Here is a 13,902-nt window from a genome sequence, read left to right as displayed (position 1 = left end):
AAAAAAAAAATCCCAGTGCTGAAAAGGTGGTCGGGGGTTAGACGTGAGCAGAGAACACACAGACAGGTCTGTATTTTCATCCATAATTCATCGGGTGACATGCAGAGAGGGTTTCAAAGGGCATTAATGAGGTGTATTAATACATACATAGCCGTGGCCTGCAGACAAGGTTCGTACGAAGGCCCCTGGCTGACAATGACCTACTGATCTACAGCTGTCTGCTAATTCTTTCCATACACACGGTGAGAGCTCGCCGAGGTGTACGTTTAACCCAAACCTGACACAGTCTGAGGACTGCTGGGAGGATTTTACACTCTGTGACTACAGATGAAGGGATAACAGTTCTTAGTTGACTAACACTAAATAAACTAAGAACTAAAATAAGTCATTCAGCATAAAAAAACATAAAAAATGACTAAAGAAATCCTAATCGACGAAGACCAAAACAATGGATTAGTCGACTAATCAACTAAGAGGGAGCAGCCCTATTACTGTCATAATCAAGAGATGTCACAATACTCCTTTTTCCTTCCCGATACCCCAACTAGCGTGTCGGCCGATACCAAGTACCAAGTTTCATTGTATTTTTTGTTTATTTTACTAGTTTAAAGTAGTTGGTATGTACATTTATAAAGAGATTTGTACATATTTTCGTACCTATCTCGTGTCTTTTTGTGTGAGAGATACTAGTTTTTTGTTATCTGTGTAAATTGCTGCTGTAACACCGCAATTTCCCTTTGGAGATCAATAAAGTCAGTCTATCTATCTATCTATTTCCATCATCAGTTTTGGATGTTTTTCCCGGAGCTGATGATGGAGTGAGCCATCTCGCCTCTTTCTCATCTGAAAATGTGCAGTACCGATGAGGCAGGATGTACGGATCGTGTAGCGAGTGGCACGTGTTGTTGTTGTTATTCCAGCTGATAAATGATATGATAACATGATATTGGATCGGTGCATAGACGCGCGTACTTGCCGATATCCCCAATCCAGCATTTCAGTCTGCATTGGAGGCATTTCCAATACTGGTATCAGCATTGGAACAACTCTAGTCAATCAATACATTAAAGCCATAAATAACTGAGAGCTGAGTAGTTGTTTGATATTTTTCAATCCTACAGTACCAATATGGTTGTGGTAGTATAAATATGTAAACAAGATTAAATATCTGACCTGCAATTCAATGCCAGCTTTCGGTACTTGACAGGTTTCAAAATGTTAGAACCAAAACAGTATAGAGGTTCAACGCCCGGCTCTGGTTCTGAAATATGAGCAACATTTTGTTTCACAAATTAGTCTGATTCAAGCTTTCACTTCAGTTGGTGATCTGATATGAAAACCATTTTGCAAAGCAACAGGCTTTTTCCATTAGTGCTCAGCTGTGTGTTATCCTTGGAAAAATACTGCGTCTAGACAGTAAAACTCTGCGAGTGCTTAATGAAAATCTCCCTCATACATAATGTGAAAGATGACACAGCGCAGAGTAGAACACGTTCAAATGGTACTGAAAATAGACTCTTTACAGTGTCATGTTTTTAAGGTCTTACAGATGATCAATGAGTGACTGTGAGATCCTCTACAGGTTAAAGTATGAACTCATTTTTAGAGGTGTTTAGCTGTAAATCCTGATTGACTTCCAGGAGTCCGGGAGAAGCCTGATCTCCTGGTAAACAGGACTCGGAGTTGTGTTTAATGTTTAATTCCCATCCAACAAAGTGTCTTAAGTGTCTGCTGGATTAAGTGCCTGATGGACTGAGGATAGAACAGCCATTGTTCGACGGATCGTCATTCTCCAGAGCTTATTTGGCCTGCACGCTTCCCACGCTCGCCAAAAGATTTCTTGATAATGTTGCCAGGGAAATGAACATTCACGCAGAGACTCAGAAAGCCAGAGAGTGTTGCTTGCAGAGGAAAGAGAGAAACCGCTCGGAGTAACTTTACGCTCAAGTTGGGATGAACGGTCTAATTTTCCCGTAAAAAGCCCACACATGGAGCACAGCTCATTTACATAATGGGATGATTAAAGGGTAGCGGGTGCCCCACAGAAGATTACACCATCATCATACTGGAGAAAAGAACCTCCTGGTATCTCTTCAGGAGGAGAAACACACTTCTGATCAGCAAGACTGTCCAGGTGGAAACGTGTCTGCTGGGTATTTGTGACCGATATTACTGTTTGTTACCTTCTAACAAATGTTTGTAAAGGCCGGACAAGAAGAAAGGAAGACAAGAAAGTTGTCAACCAGACTGCAGACCTGCTGATTCCTGCTGGTCAAACTGAAGTTTATATCTGTTATATGTTTTGTTTCCTTAAAGTAACTTGAAGTGCAGTCGGAGAGATGAATCCAAAGTGCTTACATGAGTAGAACGGTTTTCTCTACACCGACTCACTGGAAGGAGAAGATATTTCACACTGAAATCTTTCCTCCTGAGACGAGCTGAATAACAGCTGGCTGTTTTCACTGAAGTTCTGCACTGAAGCTGCTGGATGAACACACTGCATGCTGGATTACAGTACAAACACACACATACAGTATACACACTGCCTTCAGGACAACACCGGCACTATCAAAGACTTACAGAGCACAGGAGAGGCTTTCAAAAGACAAGTGTGTCTGTTAGACAGAGAGAGAGGAGAGGAGAGGAGAAGAGAGGAAAGGAGAGTGGTAGGGAAGAAAAATGAAAGTTGACAGAGAAAAATAAACAAGAAGAGAGAGGAGTGACACTGTGAGTTTGTGTGTGTGTGTGTGTGTGTGTGTGTGAATTGTAGAGCCTGAGCGTAAATCTGTGGATGGCGTGGTTTTAACGAGTCTCCTAATGACCCAAACAACCCCTGCTGACATTTACAGTCCTTGCCAGGTGGGGGGGAGGCAGGGGGTCAGTGACCTCACACACACACACACACCACACACACACACACACACACACACACACACACACACACACACACACACACACACACAGACGCACACAGTCATGTTTCCATCACTTTAGAGGACATTACACTGACTTACATTCATTTCCTGGAGACTTACCCTAACCATAACCGCTATTTGCCTAATCCTATCCCTTAAAGGCCCTGACGCACCAATCCGACGGACAGTTTGGAGCCGTCGGTGAGCGTCTGTCGGTGTAGCTTTTGCGCTGTGTCCCGCAACCGTCGGCTCTAGTCTGCCCGTGTCGCAGGTTTTTTGCCCGATTCAGCATGTTGAATCGGCGGAGGAGCTCGTCGGTGAGAGAAATCACTCTGATTGGCTGTTCAGCTTAAACGAATTAGTGCACAAGAAGAGAAACGGACGTGAGGGAAGCGACCAAAAGAGTAAAGTCACACAGAAGGCTCTTTTCATTTTCCATCTTCATCTCATCTGATATTTTCACAACGACATGTCCGTCTGGAATGAAGCTAAGTGGTGAGTGAGAGTGGTGTGAAAATGGTCGGCAGACGCCGCTTTGTTTCATGTAACGTATCATAACAACGACTTGTATATTCGCCATCCTTTGTCTTCTGGTTTCCCTTTTTTGAATGATGAATACAGACTACCGCCACCTGCTGGTGTGGAGAATTATTTCCTCTCACGTAGGCGCAGCACATACGTGGTAACTGGCCTTCGGCAGTAGTCTTTGCGGTGTGTTCAAGTACAACGTGTTGGCCAAGACAAAGATGACGTGAGGCGACGCAACAGTCGTCTTTTATCGCCGCTAGTTCTCTAATGTCGGGTTGGTGTGTCTGGATCTTTTTTTCCAACCTTAAACCAAGTCTTCACCCTAAAATGTAATGATTCACGTTACACACATGCGGTCCTTTTCTGTCTCTAAAGATGACACATATATTTGCTTTCCTCTCTGGTTGAAGGGCATAATGACCACACACACACCCACGCTGTCTCTTTCTCTTCACACACACATACATGTATACACACAGACTCTCCGCTGTCCTTTAATTTTTATCGTTCTCTCTTTTCATCTTCTTTTACTGCCTCCCTTTCATAATCCTCCTCTGCTCATACAGACATAACATTCACTTAACTGCAGACTCCACGTTGGCCTGCTCTGTTACACGCACACACACGCACGCATACGCACACGCACACACACACACACACACACACACACACATGGCTGAAAACTGTACGTGTTGAATTTATATGTCTGCCGTTTCACAGAGAAACGTCGTAGCGGAGGAGCCACATATTTCATCTGAGCTCCATGGGGGGGACGGACCTGCGGGATGACGGGGAGTGTGTGTGGTCATTAAATATAAAGGGGAGAAAAACAACACACACAGCCTCTGTTCTTTGTCATCAGTCTCTCACATGGGTCAACTTGACATTTTATCTCACACAGACTCAGCGACGACTTCAACATTTGTTCCAGAGAGCATTTCAGAAGTAGAGTAGTTCTGTTTTTTTGGGGGTCATTTTTTTAAATGAAATAATAATCTGTGTGTGCGGCATTCTGGGAGATAAAACCTCGATCTGTACCACATTTTTTAAGTCATTATATACCATTACTTATTACACGGCTTTGTTGAATACTCGATTCTGAATCACGGCGTTCTACAGTCTGTTATTTCTTCATAACAGACCGTTACTATGTATAACAGACCGTTGCTATGGGCGCAGTTCTGATGTCGGACTCTAGCGGACCATTTTTTGTGTCAAATTATTGATTTCTTACTGAGTAGCCGTGTAATAATCGGGATAATATACAGCAAGCGGGTCATTGTTGTGAAATAAACAGTGCCGCATCGCCCTGTCGCGGTTTATTTCACAACAATGACCGGCTCGCTGTACGTTACATACCATTACTTCAACAGCTTATCAAACAAATACTATTTATTGTTTTCTGATCAATAAAAGTTGTTTTTCTTCGATAGAAGGCTATCATCAGTGGTCACATTTATCTCTGACAGCTCAGTGACAACACTTAAACAACCTTGAATTATTAATACGGTTGTCCAAATGGCAGCACAATTACTTTTAATTTATATTTACATGCATGTTGTAAACTTCCAAGGGCATTTTTGTCCTTAACACCTGCTAATTTCTGACCCTGAAACAGATACGCACATTAATCTACACCCCCACACAGTCACACACACACACACACACACACACACACACACATAAACACAGAGCATTACACACAGAAAACACAAACCCAAGTGACGACTTTGCCCAGCGCTGTGGCGGCTGAGGGGAAATTGTGCCATCTGCCAGTAAACGACAGTCATTTTGTCCCCACTGCTTGTCCATCTGTGGACGCGGGGGGAACGCCGCTGGAGGCCTCGGGGGCCGCGGGGGAAGACGAGACGCAGGCCGGAGATGCAGCCTACCGGGCGCAGAGGCCGCTGTGTGACGGCTTCACCGCCTTCTTTACCTCCTGATTATATATATGCAAAAACTACCAGAGGATACAAGAGGATACTGTGCAGGTTTAAGCTTAAGTAGGATGACCGTGAGATTCAATATTTAAGGTGTCCAAGATTGCACGATTTCAATATCTTCTCGACTGATTAAGCTTTTAAAAAATCCGTCCACAGATTATCAGAAGGAGTAGACAATCAGATAAGCTAATAAATTACAGCTGCTGGTAAAACCTTCCAACTTGCAGCTGGACGTCAATTCATCTTAGACATTAATTCATTTTCTCAACTTGTGACCTAAAAACTGAAGATATAAGTTTTCATTTTCATCCAGTTCCTTTTAGATTCAGGTTTTCCAGACTGTTTTTCAGCAACCTCTATCACATCAAAGGTGGTCGACACTGACTGAAAGGGTCAAATAATGACTTTTCCAGCATCACACTGAGCCCAAAAAACGCTCCATCTCACCAAGAAACGTCTGATGGAAACAAGACCGCACATGTTATCACCTGACCGTCACCCACATATGAATCATCGCACCCCAACATGACAAAAAACTAGCAACTTGAAACAATATCCTCCTCAGAGCGGCTGTATATATATTTGTCCGTGACTGCATACCACACCGGTACACGGAGATCACAGCCTGAACACCCCGCCACCCAGAGGGGGTTTAAAAAAAACAAAAAAAAACACGTTCTGCTTTTTTGGATGATGCCAAGCATGATAGGATGTGATGGCTCCCAGTAGGGAAGGCAATCAGGCGGACAGAATCACAACACGTCTATTGTAACTTTGAGGTTTTACAGACCGAGGAGAGGGCAGAAAGAGGAGAGAGTGGAATTCACACACAGGTAGTAGAGGGCGGTCACAGCAGGCTGACGCAGAGCGGATTGTTTTGGGGCAAGTCCATGTCAAGACAAAATGCAAGTCTTTAAGACTACATTCCTTCTGAAGCTGTGTAAATCCCACTTTTTTTGCATACTTGAGACCAAATCCTCTCAATGCAAAGTCTACCTTTTCTTTGTCCAGGCGTTTTCCAGGTGAAAACTTGAGTTAAGAATGTTTTTGTCAAGTCTTCAGGTGGTGAAGTCTAAAGTAAGTTGAGTGTAACAGCAGTCAAGTCCAAGTCAAGTCCAAAGTCCTCATTTTCGTGACGCGTTAATGCAAATTTGTTTTAATGCCAGTAATTTCTTTAATGCATTAACGCAATTTGCGATTTTCAGGTTGTAGCGGCTTCAGTTTTAAAGCTAGTGTGAAGATACTGGCATCATATGAAACTACAAAAACCTAATAAATCCATCGGTACCAGCCATGTCATACTAGCTTGTCGCGAAGGAGGCTAAATAACACTCCAAACTTGCGCTAAATATTGGCGAGGAAAAACTGGCATGGCCATTTTCAAAGGGATCCCTTGACCTCTGACCTCAAGACATGAATGAAAATGGGTTCTATGGGTACCAACGAGTCTCCCCTTTACAGACGATGTTATGATTTGAGCATATTTTTTATGCTAAATGCAGTACCTGTGAGGGTTTCTGGACAATATTCGTCATTGTTTTGTGTTGTTAATTGATTTCCAATAATAAATACATACATACATTTGCATAAAGCAGCATATTTCCCCACTCCCATGTTGACAAGAGTATTAAATAGTTGACAAATACAAGTACAAAAAACATTTTGAACAGATTAATCACGATTAACTATGATTGCGATTACATATTTTTATCGACTGACAGCCCTAGTCTCTACATCTCTGGTCTGACATCAGTTATTGGGAAGACAGTCCTGATATGTGACGACACACACTACAAACTGTATGTCCATGTCACACACATCCAGAGAGCGCCCGGATCCTCGTCTCTCTTAATGCACTGTAGCGTGTAAAGTGTGTCAAAGACTCATTTTAAATAACTCTCACATAAAAAGAAAAAAGGGGGAAGAGGAAAAAAAAACAACGCTTGGCCTACGCCTCAGAAACAGATTTACTCTGCTGTGTTAGTTTTTTTTGCGGAATATGAGAGATTAAAGCAAACACAGTCGACGTTTACTTTGGACTGATCTTTGGGTATTTCTCCGCCTCGAGAACAAAGAGGGAAAATCGCGCTAAGCTCAGCGAACCAAGAAGACTCCAATTAAATCCTCCTCGTAAAAAAAAAAAAAAAGAGAAAGACTCCGCCACATTCAAATAAACAATAAATGTGCCTTTTGAAATGCTCCTATTTGAAGTGATGAACACACAGAAAACCGAGCGTTCTTCTAAGCAGATGCCATATTAGCGTGTAAAATAAAGCACGGAACAAGTGAGGAGGAGAAGCGAATGTGTCTGAGCAGCTAAACATGGTCTTTCTGGTTTTATGACGGAGTGTGGAGCCAGCTTGAGAGGGGAGTTCTTCTGAGCTGTGTTTTTGTTGTCGTGGTGCAAGAAAAGTGTCGCTTTAGGTTTTCTTTTCTCACCTCACGTGTGAGCAAAGACGCTTGTTCAGTCCAAAACCAGAAGACGTTCAGTTCACAGTGATGTACAACAGAGCAAAGCAGCCAATCCTCACATTTCAGAGGATGGAACCGGTCAATATTTGGCATTTTTGCCAATCAATTCATCACCTCTCTGGATTCAATGAGACAATCAGCAGTGGCATCAGCAGCGCTATTACGTACAAGTATGGGATTGATATTGCGTCCTACCTGTTGGCTGAGCGGTGGGCAGACGGGCCGGAGCAACGCAGAGAGGCAGGAGGAAGGAAAGCCAGAGCGAGCACCACAGAGCCGTCATTCCTCCGGACGACGAGGCGAGACGCAGAGCAGCGAGGCCCGACTCGGACTCAGACGACATCCTCCGTTCGCATGCTGTCCGGCAGAACGGCGACCTCCGAAGACGCCGCAAGAAACTATCCAACGACTCCCCGTCACTGACCTGAAAAACAAGAGGAGAAATCAGTGAGGTCTGGATGTTCATGGTGGCTCAGGTAGAGCATGCAATCAACTCTGAACCTCTGCAGAGAAGCGCCTCGGGGTCTGCACACATGCTACCATATTTTGACCTGACATTCCTCACAGATTTCAAGGATTAGAGTGGAAATCCTTCTTCGCAGTTTTTCTCAGAAACTTTCTCAGAGCACCTGGTCGTTAAGATGGGCGGATAGGAGCTCTTTATATTTGGAAAGTACCATACCCCCAGCCTGGAACACAAGTTCATTAACCAATCGGGTTGAGGAAGGAGGAAAAGTCACATTATTTCACACCTAAACGGCATTCCTCCTCCACGCATCAAATGTTTTCCGCTTGAGAAACTTCTTCTACGTGGTTTAGCAACCGATTGACACACATTCACTAATCTTCCTGTAGGATGAGGAATGCCGAAATCTACAGTATCAGTTGCCCAACGTGCCCGGCAGCTCGCAGGAGGAGGAGGAGGTAGGAGGTAGGAGGAAGGAGGAAGGAGAAAGGAGGAAGGAGGAGGGAGCGTGACGGCTACGGCGAGCGGCGGCGGAGTGCTCTGCTCTCTGTTTGCTTTAGCAGGGAGAAGCTGGAATGCACTGAGGTTTTGAGGAGAAAGCTGTGAGCGAGGTGCCCAGAAAAGCAAAACCCCCCCACATGCACGCACACACACACACACACACACACACACACACACCAAACACCAACTGTTAGCTTAAACTTAAGGGGCTCTGTCCAGCTTCAGAATAGCCTTGGCTGTGAGACGTCGTCCACCCCCCCGACAAAAACAGACGCACAGGTTTTGGCGAACACACAAACATTTCAGAGTGCTTCTGCACACAGAGGTGTATTGTACACACAGTCCAGAGAAAGGTTGTGTTGTCTTAAGTCTTAACAGTGCTGGTTTTCTTTCTCTCCGAGGACCTGCAAGTGACCCAGTCCTTGCTCAGCACAAACCGGAGCCCGGGCCGGCTCTGTTTGCACATTATCCCTGTTCCAACACAGAAAACACCGACTTCACAAGACACACATGATAGGTGCTGTGTTTAGATTAGACTCTATCAGCCTGTTATGTTCTCTGTACGCAGCTCTTCTTCTGCTCTCTCAGCCCATCCTCAGCTTCTTACAACACAGGACGCCTACACGCTGCTGCGTCGTGTTTATACAGCACGATAAGGCCTTCGCTCTGCAGGCGTGTAGGTAGCTGATTGCAGGCCTCTACCATTGGAAACTTTTGTTTTCTCTGGCAGACATACACACCTAAAGAAAAAAACGCAGCTTTTTTACAACCACTTCACCTCGAAAGCTGACAAAGTCTTCGGAGTTGTCAGATCTGTTTAGACAAGTAGCACAAGAGAAGAAACAACAAGACTTCTCTGGTGACAGGTAATAGTTGAGACTATACGTCGTGTACAAAGTGAATCTGAGGAGCAGCCAAGTGTTGCAACGTGATTGATGGCATGAAACTGGAACAAATTAAATGGCGCAGTAGGTAATATATGCCCTTTCTTGACTAAACAGTAACCTCATATCCTCTAGTTCTAGAAATATTGAGTGATGAAACTCTACTAAGAAGTTTCTACACCAAAGTGAACATGCTAGACATTGGAAATGAACTCCTCACAGACCCCACAGCCAACCAGAAACACTTTGATTTCACTTAACAACCCTAAGAAGAAGAAGAAGAAGAGGTGGAGGAGGAGGCGATCCTAACAGACCCAGCGAGGAGTTCAAAGCCTCCAAAGTGTTTTCATGCTAATATTTTCTTAAAGCATGAAAGGGAAACACAAACCACGGCGGTGAATAATACATGAACATTAATCATGCAGAACTATCCTCACATTGTAATCGCTCGGAGGCAGAAAGAAACGCTTTAACCGAGGTTCATCCCTCTCTCCATCCCCTCCCCTGTGAGGATCAATGCGAGGCGGTCACATGCTAGTCACACCTCTCCGGAGTGTCAGTAATCTTTAATAATTAAGCCGGAGAACCAACAGCCGGGGCCGCATCGACTTTGTCATTTTGGGGAAAAGGGGGATTAGAGGTTTTTTTGGGAGAGCACAAGTGCAAACAGCCGCCGGGTAGTAGTAGTGGTGGAGGGAAAGATAGACACACTAGTGGGTAACCTTCCATATCACGTCTCTTTCTTCTTCTAGTCCTGTCTCTCTCTCTCGTCCCCTCGCTGCTCTTTCATCACATCACCACCCTCTTCTCAAAACACACTCAAACGCACCCTCAGGTGAGAGGAGATATCGATCAGAGAGCTCTGCAGTTTAAAGCTGTCAGAGAGTTGTCTTGTCATGTGTCCACCTACACCGCACGGGTAAAAGACTACACCTGTCCACACATGTGTCCTCTGCATGAAACAGAGAAGGACACTTTAGTTTATCTAGGAAAATAGATGAAATACAATAAGGTTGATTTAAATACCAAGATAACTCTCTTTGAGATTGTGAACATTACAGCAGGTACCATGGGAAATTAAAAAGATATTAGAATGCGTAATGAGGTTAATATAAAGTGTTTTAACTACCTCAGACACATTATAAGACCTTAAAGGGTTATTACAGTGAAGCAATGGGGATAAGGGAAAATCATTAAGTTACTTGTCGACTTTCATTTGAATGTTACGAACGCAGTTAGAGTTCATACAGACTAAAGGACTGTTAAGGCATGAAATACTAAGATTTAAGCAGAATAAAGTTCATAATTGAGTATCAGAGACATATTCTAAGGCCAGATAAGGTCACTGCTGCAACACATGCAGCTTTTATTATTGGAATATTACAGTGAATTAGTGTTTGAACATGAAAAAGATCAGCTCTTCTTCTCAAATAAAACACGTTTGATGCTAATGAATGCTCTATTCTGGAGGAAAAAAAGAGGAATGCTCTGAGGCCAAAGTCTGTAATGAAAAGAGGCAATCAGAGAGTGAATGTGTGTCTGAGGCTCCCTCTGATTGAAAACGCTGCGCATTTCTCGGGTCAATAGATGCAATTAATTTGCAGCATTAGTCAAACTATTATCACCAGCACGCTTGTTTTATGGCTCTCGCATTTAATAGGCTGAAGTCCCAAATCTCATTTCATCCCCCACCCATCCTCCTCTCTCCAAGGATGCTATAATCCGGTGATTTTCTCCGGTGATGGTTCGACATGGTGGGAGTGAAAGCTGAAGCTGAGTGGCCAAAATCACCATCTGAATCCGATTGAAGCGCATGTGTTTGAAGAGGGATGACTGATCTGCTGCTGAGGAGAGAGAAGAACCGCACAGATCCTTCATTCAAAGGGAGGAAGAGGAGGAGGAGAAAAAAGAAAAGTGCTGCTTTCTGGAGAAACTTCAGAGATGATGAGAGGCTGATGTGTAATTCATATAATTCATATTTCTGCTGCTAAACCAGGAGAAGACGTCACTGTTGCAGCAAGGAGAGGAGAGGAGAAAAGAAAAGGCGTGTTCGACCTATAACGAGCAATAGAGAGTCAATATTTGACTTTCTCACAGTTAAATATTTGATTATTGATAAATGGATCAATCAGTTTTGAGCCATTAATGTCAAATTTGTGGAGTAGATGTAAAAGAAAAATGCAACCACAGAACCAGTTTTTTAAAAAACTTATTAAGTGTAATTAGACTGAAGCCCAATATTATATTATTAATGTTCATCATGCACACTATTTTAATTACAGGCCTGCATGGTGATTATCCTGACTGGGATTTAAGAGCATCTCAAATCTGAAAGATTGTTCAAAATTAGACTTCATCCTCAACCTCATCCTGATGGACACAGAAACGTGCGTAATTTCACAATTCATCCATCTGATTTTACGCGTTTTCCCTCCTCATTCATTCATTCCAGGGATTTTCTAGAAAGTGTCAATATTTTAAAAGTGGACAGAATGACTTTGGATTTAGAGAAAAAGTTGATTTCCATCGAAAATAAAGAAATGATTAGTTTCAGGTGAAAATGAATTTAATTTCCAGTCCCGCAGTGTGAGTCATTTCAGTGCAGGAAGAAAACTTGTGCGCGCATTCTCCAAACCGAGATCATGGAATTACGCGCAGAAAGCGACTCCGCAGACTCCGGCTGAGACGCGCCTATTGCGCACAAACCTGCAGACCAGCAGACCTGCAGACCGGAGACCTCCAGACCTCCAGACTTCCAGACCTGCAGACCTACAGACCGGAGACCTCCAGACCTCCAGACTTCCAGACCTGCAGACCTACAGACCGGAGACCTACAGACATCCAGACCTGTAGACGGCCGAGCCACAACGTTCCTTCTGCGGCACCTGTGCGCTGTCACCGGCCGTGGAGCTGCTCCTGCTGCTCCACACACACTGTCTGCACATTACACACCCTCTTTAGTCCAACACCGGAGAGCTCAACCTGTCTGACTCACATCTACAAGGAAGTGGAGCTATTTTCTCTAAATGTCTCAGAGGCTGCGCAGAGTTTTGCATGAATAATAATAATAATAATAATAATAATAATACTAATAGGTGCTTACCCAAAGTATCCCGTTTTGACAGCAGTCTTTCAGATGTCCCCAAGCATTCAGAAGATATTATTCTCCAGTAAACTTCATAAAAAACCCACAAAACTACTTTAAAATCCGTAAGTCCTCGCGCCTCATGGAGCACTTTTGGCGACAGTGGAAAGAAGAAAAAAAAGAAAAGTGAGAAATCCTCCTCACGAGTTCACAGAGAGGGTCCTGGATCTGTCCTGGATCCAGAGTCCTGTGCTGCTGTGAAGACAACTTCTGTCCACTAAATCCTGCTGTCCACCGCGCGCTGCTGTCCAAAGTGTCCAAACCTCCAGAGAGCCTTCATCCTGTGAGGAGGAGGAAGAGGAGACGAGGCGGACTTTACGCAGTGACCGCGGCTCCTCGTCAGTCGGTGAGTTTCGTTGCCTCGTTGCTGAACCAACCCGGACTGGTGTCTCTGCTCCGCTGGCTGCCGGTGAAGTACTGTGAGCTGCACGCTGCTGCAGTCAATTAAGACAGGCTGGAGGACACGAGGACTTCCTCTCTGCACCTTCAAAATAAAACCTCAGCCCATGAACCAGTGACGCAATGCTTTACTGAATGCACAAGCAAGAGCGAAGTGATGACAGGCTGTGTGAAGTGGAACACGCAGAAAACAAGAACACATTTTTACACAAATTTCATTTTTTACTTGCAACTTGACATGTTTGATTCAGTGTTTTTAAAATAAGAAATACGCATAATCAAGTCAGCTATATAAACGACTAGCACTGCCAAAACACCTCATCTTTAATCCATGTGTTGCATTTTTTAAATTAAAATAATAATAAAAAAAATATTTAGCATATTAGCCTTCATCCTGCCACCACTCTGTGTTTTTTTTGTAACTTGTAACAAGAACACATTTTTCCACAAATTTCATTTTTTACCTGCAACTCCTAAACGACATGTTTGATTCAGTCGATTTAAAATAAGAAATATGCATAATCATTTAGCTATATAAACGATTAGTGCTGCCAAAACACCTCATCTTTAATCCATGTGTTGAATCTTTCAAATTAAAACTACAAATAATATTTTTATTTAGCATACATCTCAGGATATTTTATGAACA

General features: G+C 43.5%; 1 protein-coding gene across 11 annotated transcripts in view; it reads right to left on the bottom strand.

Annotated features, from left to right (window-relative positions):
- Window positions 1–13,252, bottom strand: part of fgfr3 (fibroblast growth factor receptor 3) — an 86,883-nt gene extending 73,631 nt beyond the window's left edge. For all 11 annotated transcript variants that reach the window (XM_037746981.1, XM_037746991.1, XM_037746980.1 and 8 more), the window contains exons 1-2: window positions 12,813–13,252; window positions 8,054–8,282 (exon numbers count right to left, since the gene is read on the bottom strand). In XM_037746981.1, the coding sequence (XP_037602909.1) occupies window positions 8,054–8,201 (148 nt within the window). In that variant the 5' untranslated portion in view covers window positions 8,202–8,282; window positions 12,813–13,252. The remainder of the gene's footprint in view (window positions 1–8,053; window positions 8,283–12,812) is intronic.
- Window positions 13,253–13,902: the final 650 nt, after the last annotated feature.

This window comes from Sebastes umbrosus, chromosome 16, assembly GCF_015220745.1.
Source record: "Sebastes umbrosus isolate fSebUmb1 chromosome 16, fSebUmb1.pri, whole genome shotgun sequence".
Taxonomy (NCBI): domain Eukaryota; kingdom Metazoa; phylum Chordata; class Actinopteri; order Perciformes; family Sebastidae; genus Sebastes; species Sebastes umbrosus.
This window is presented reverse-complemented; position numbering and strand designations above follow the sequence as displayed.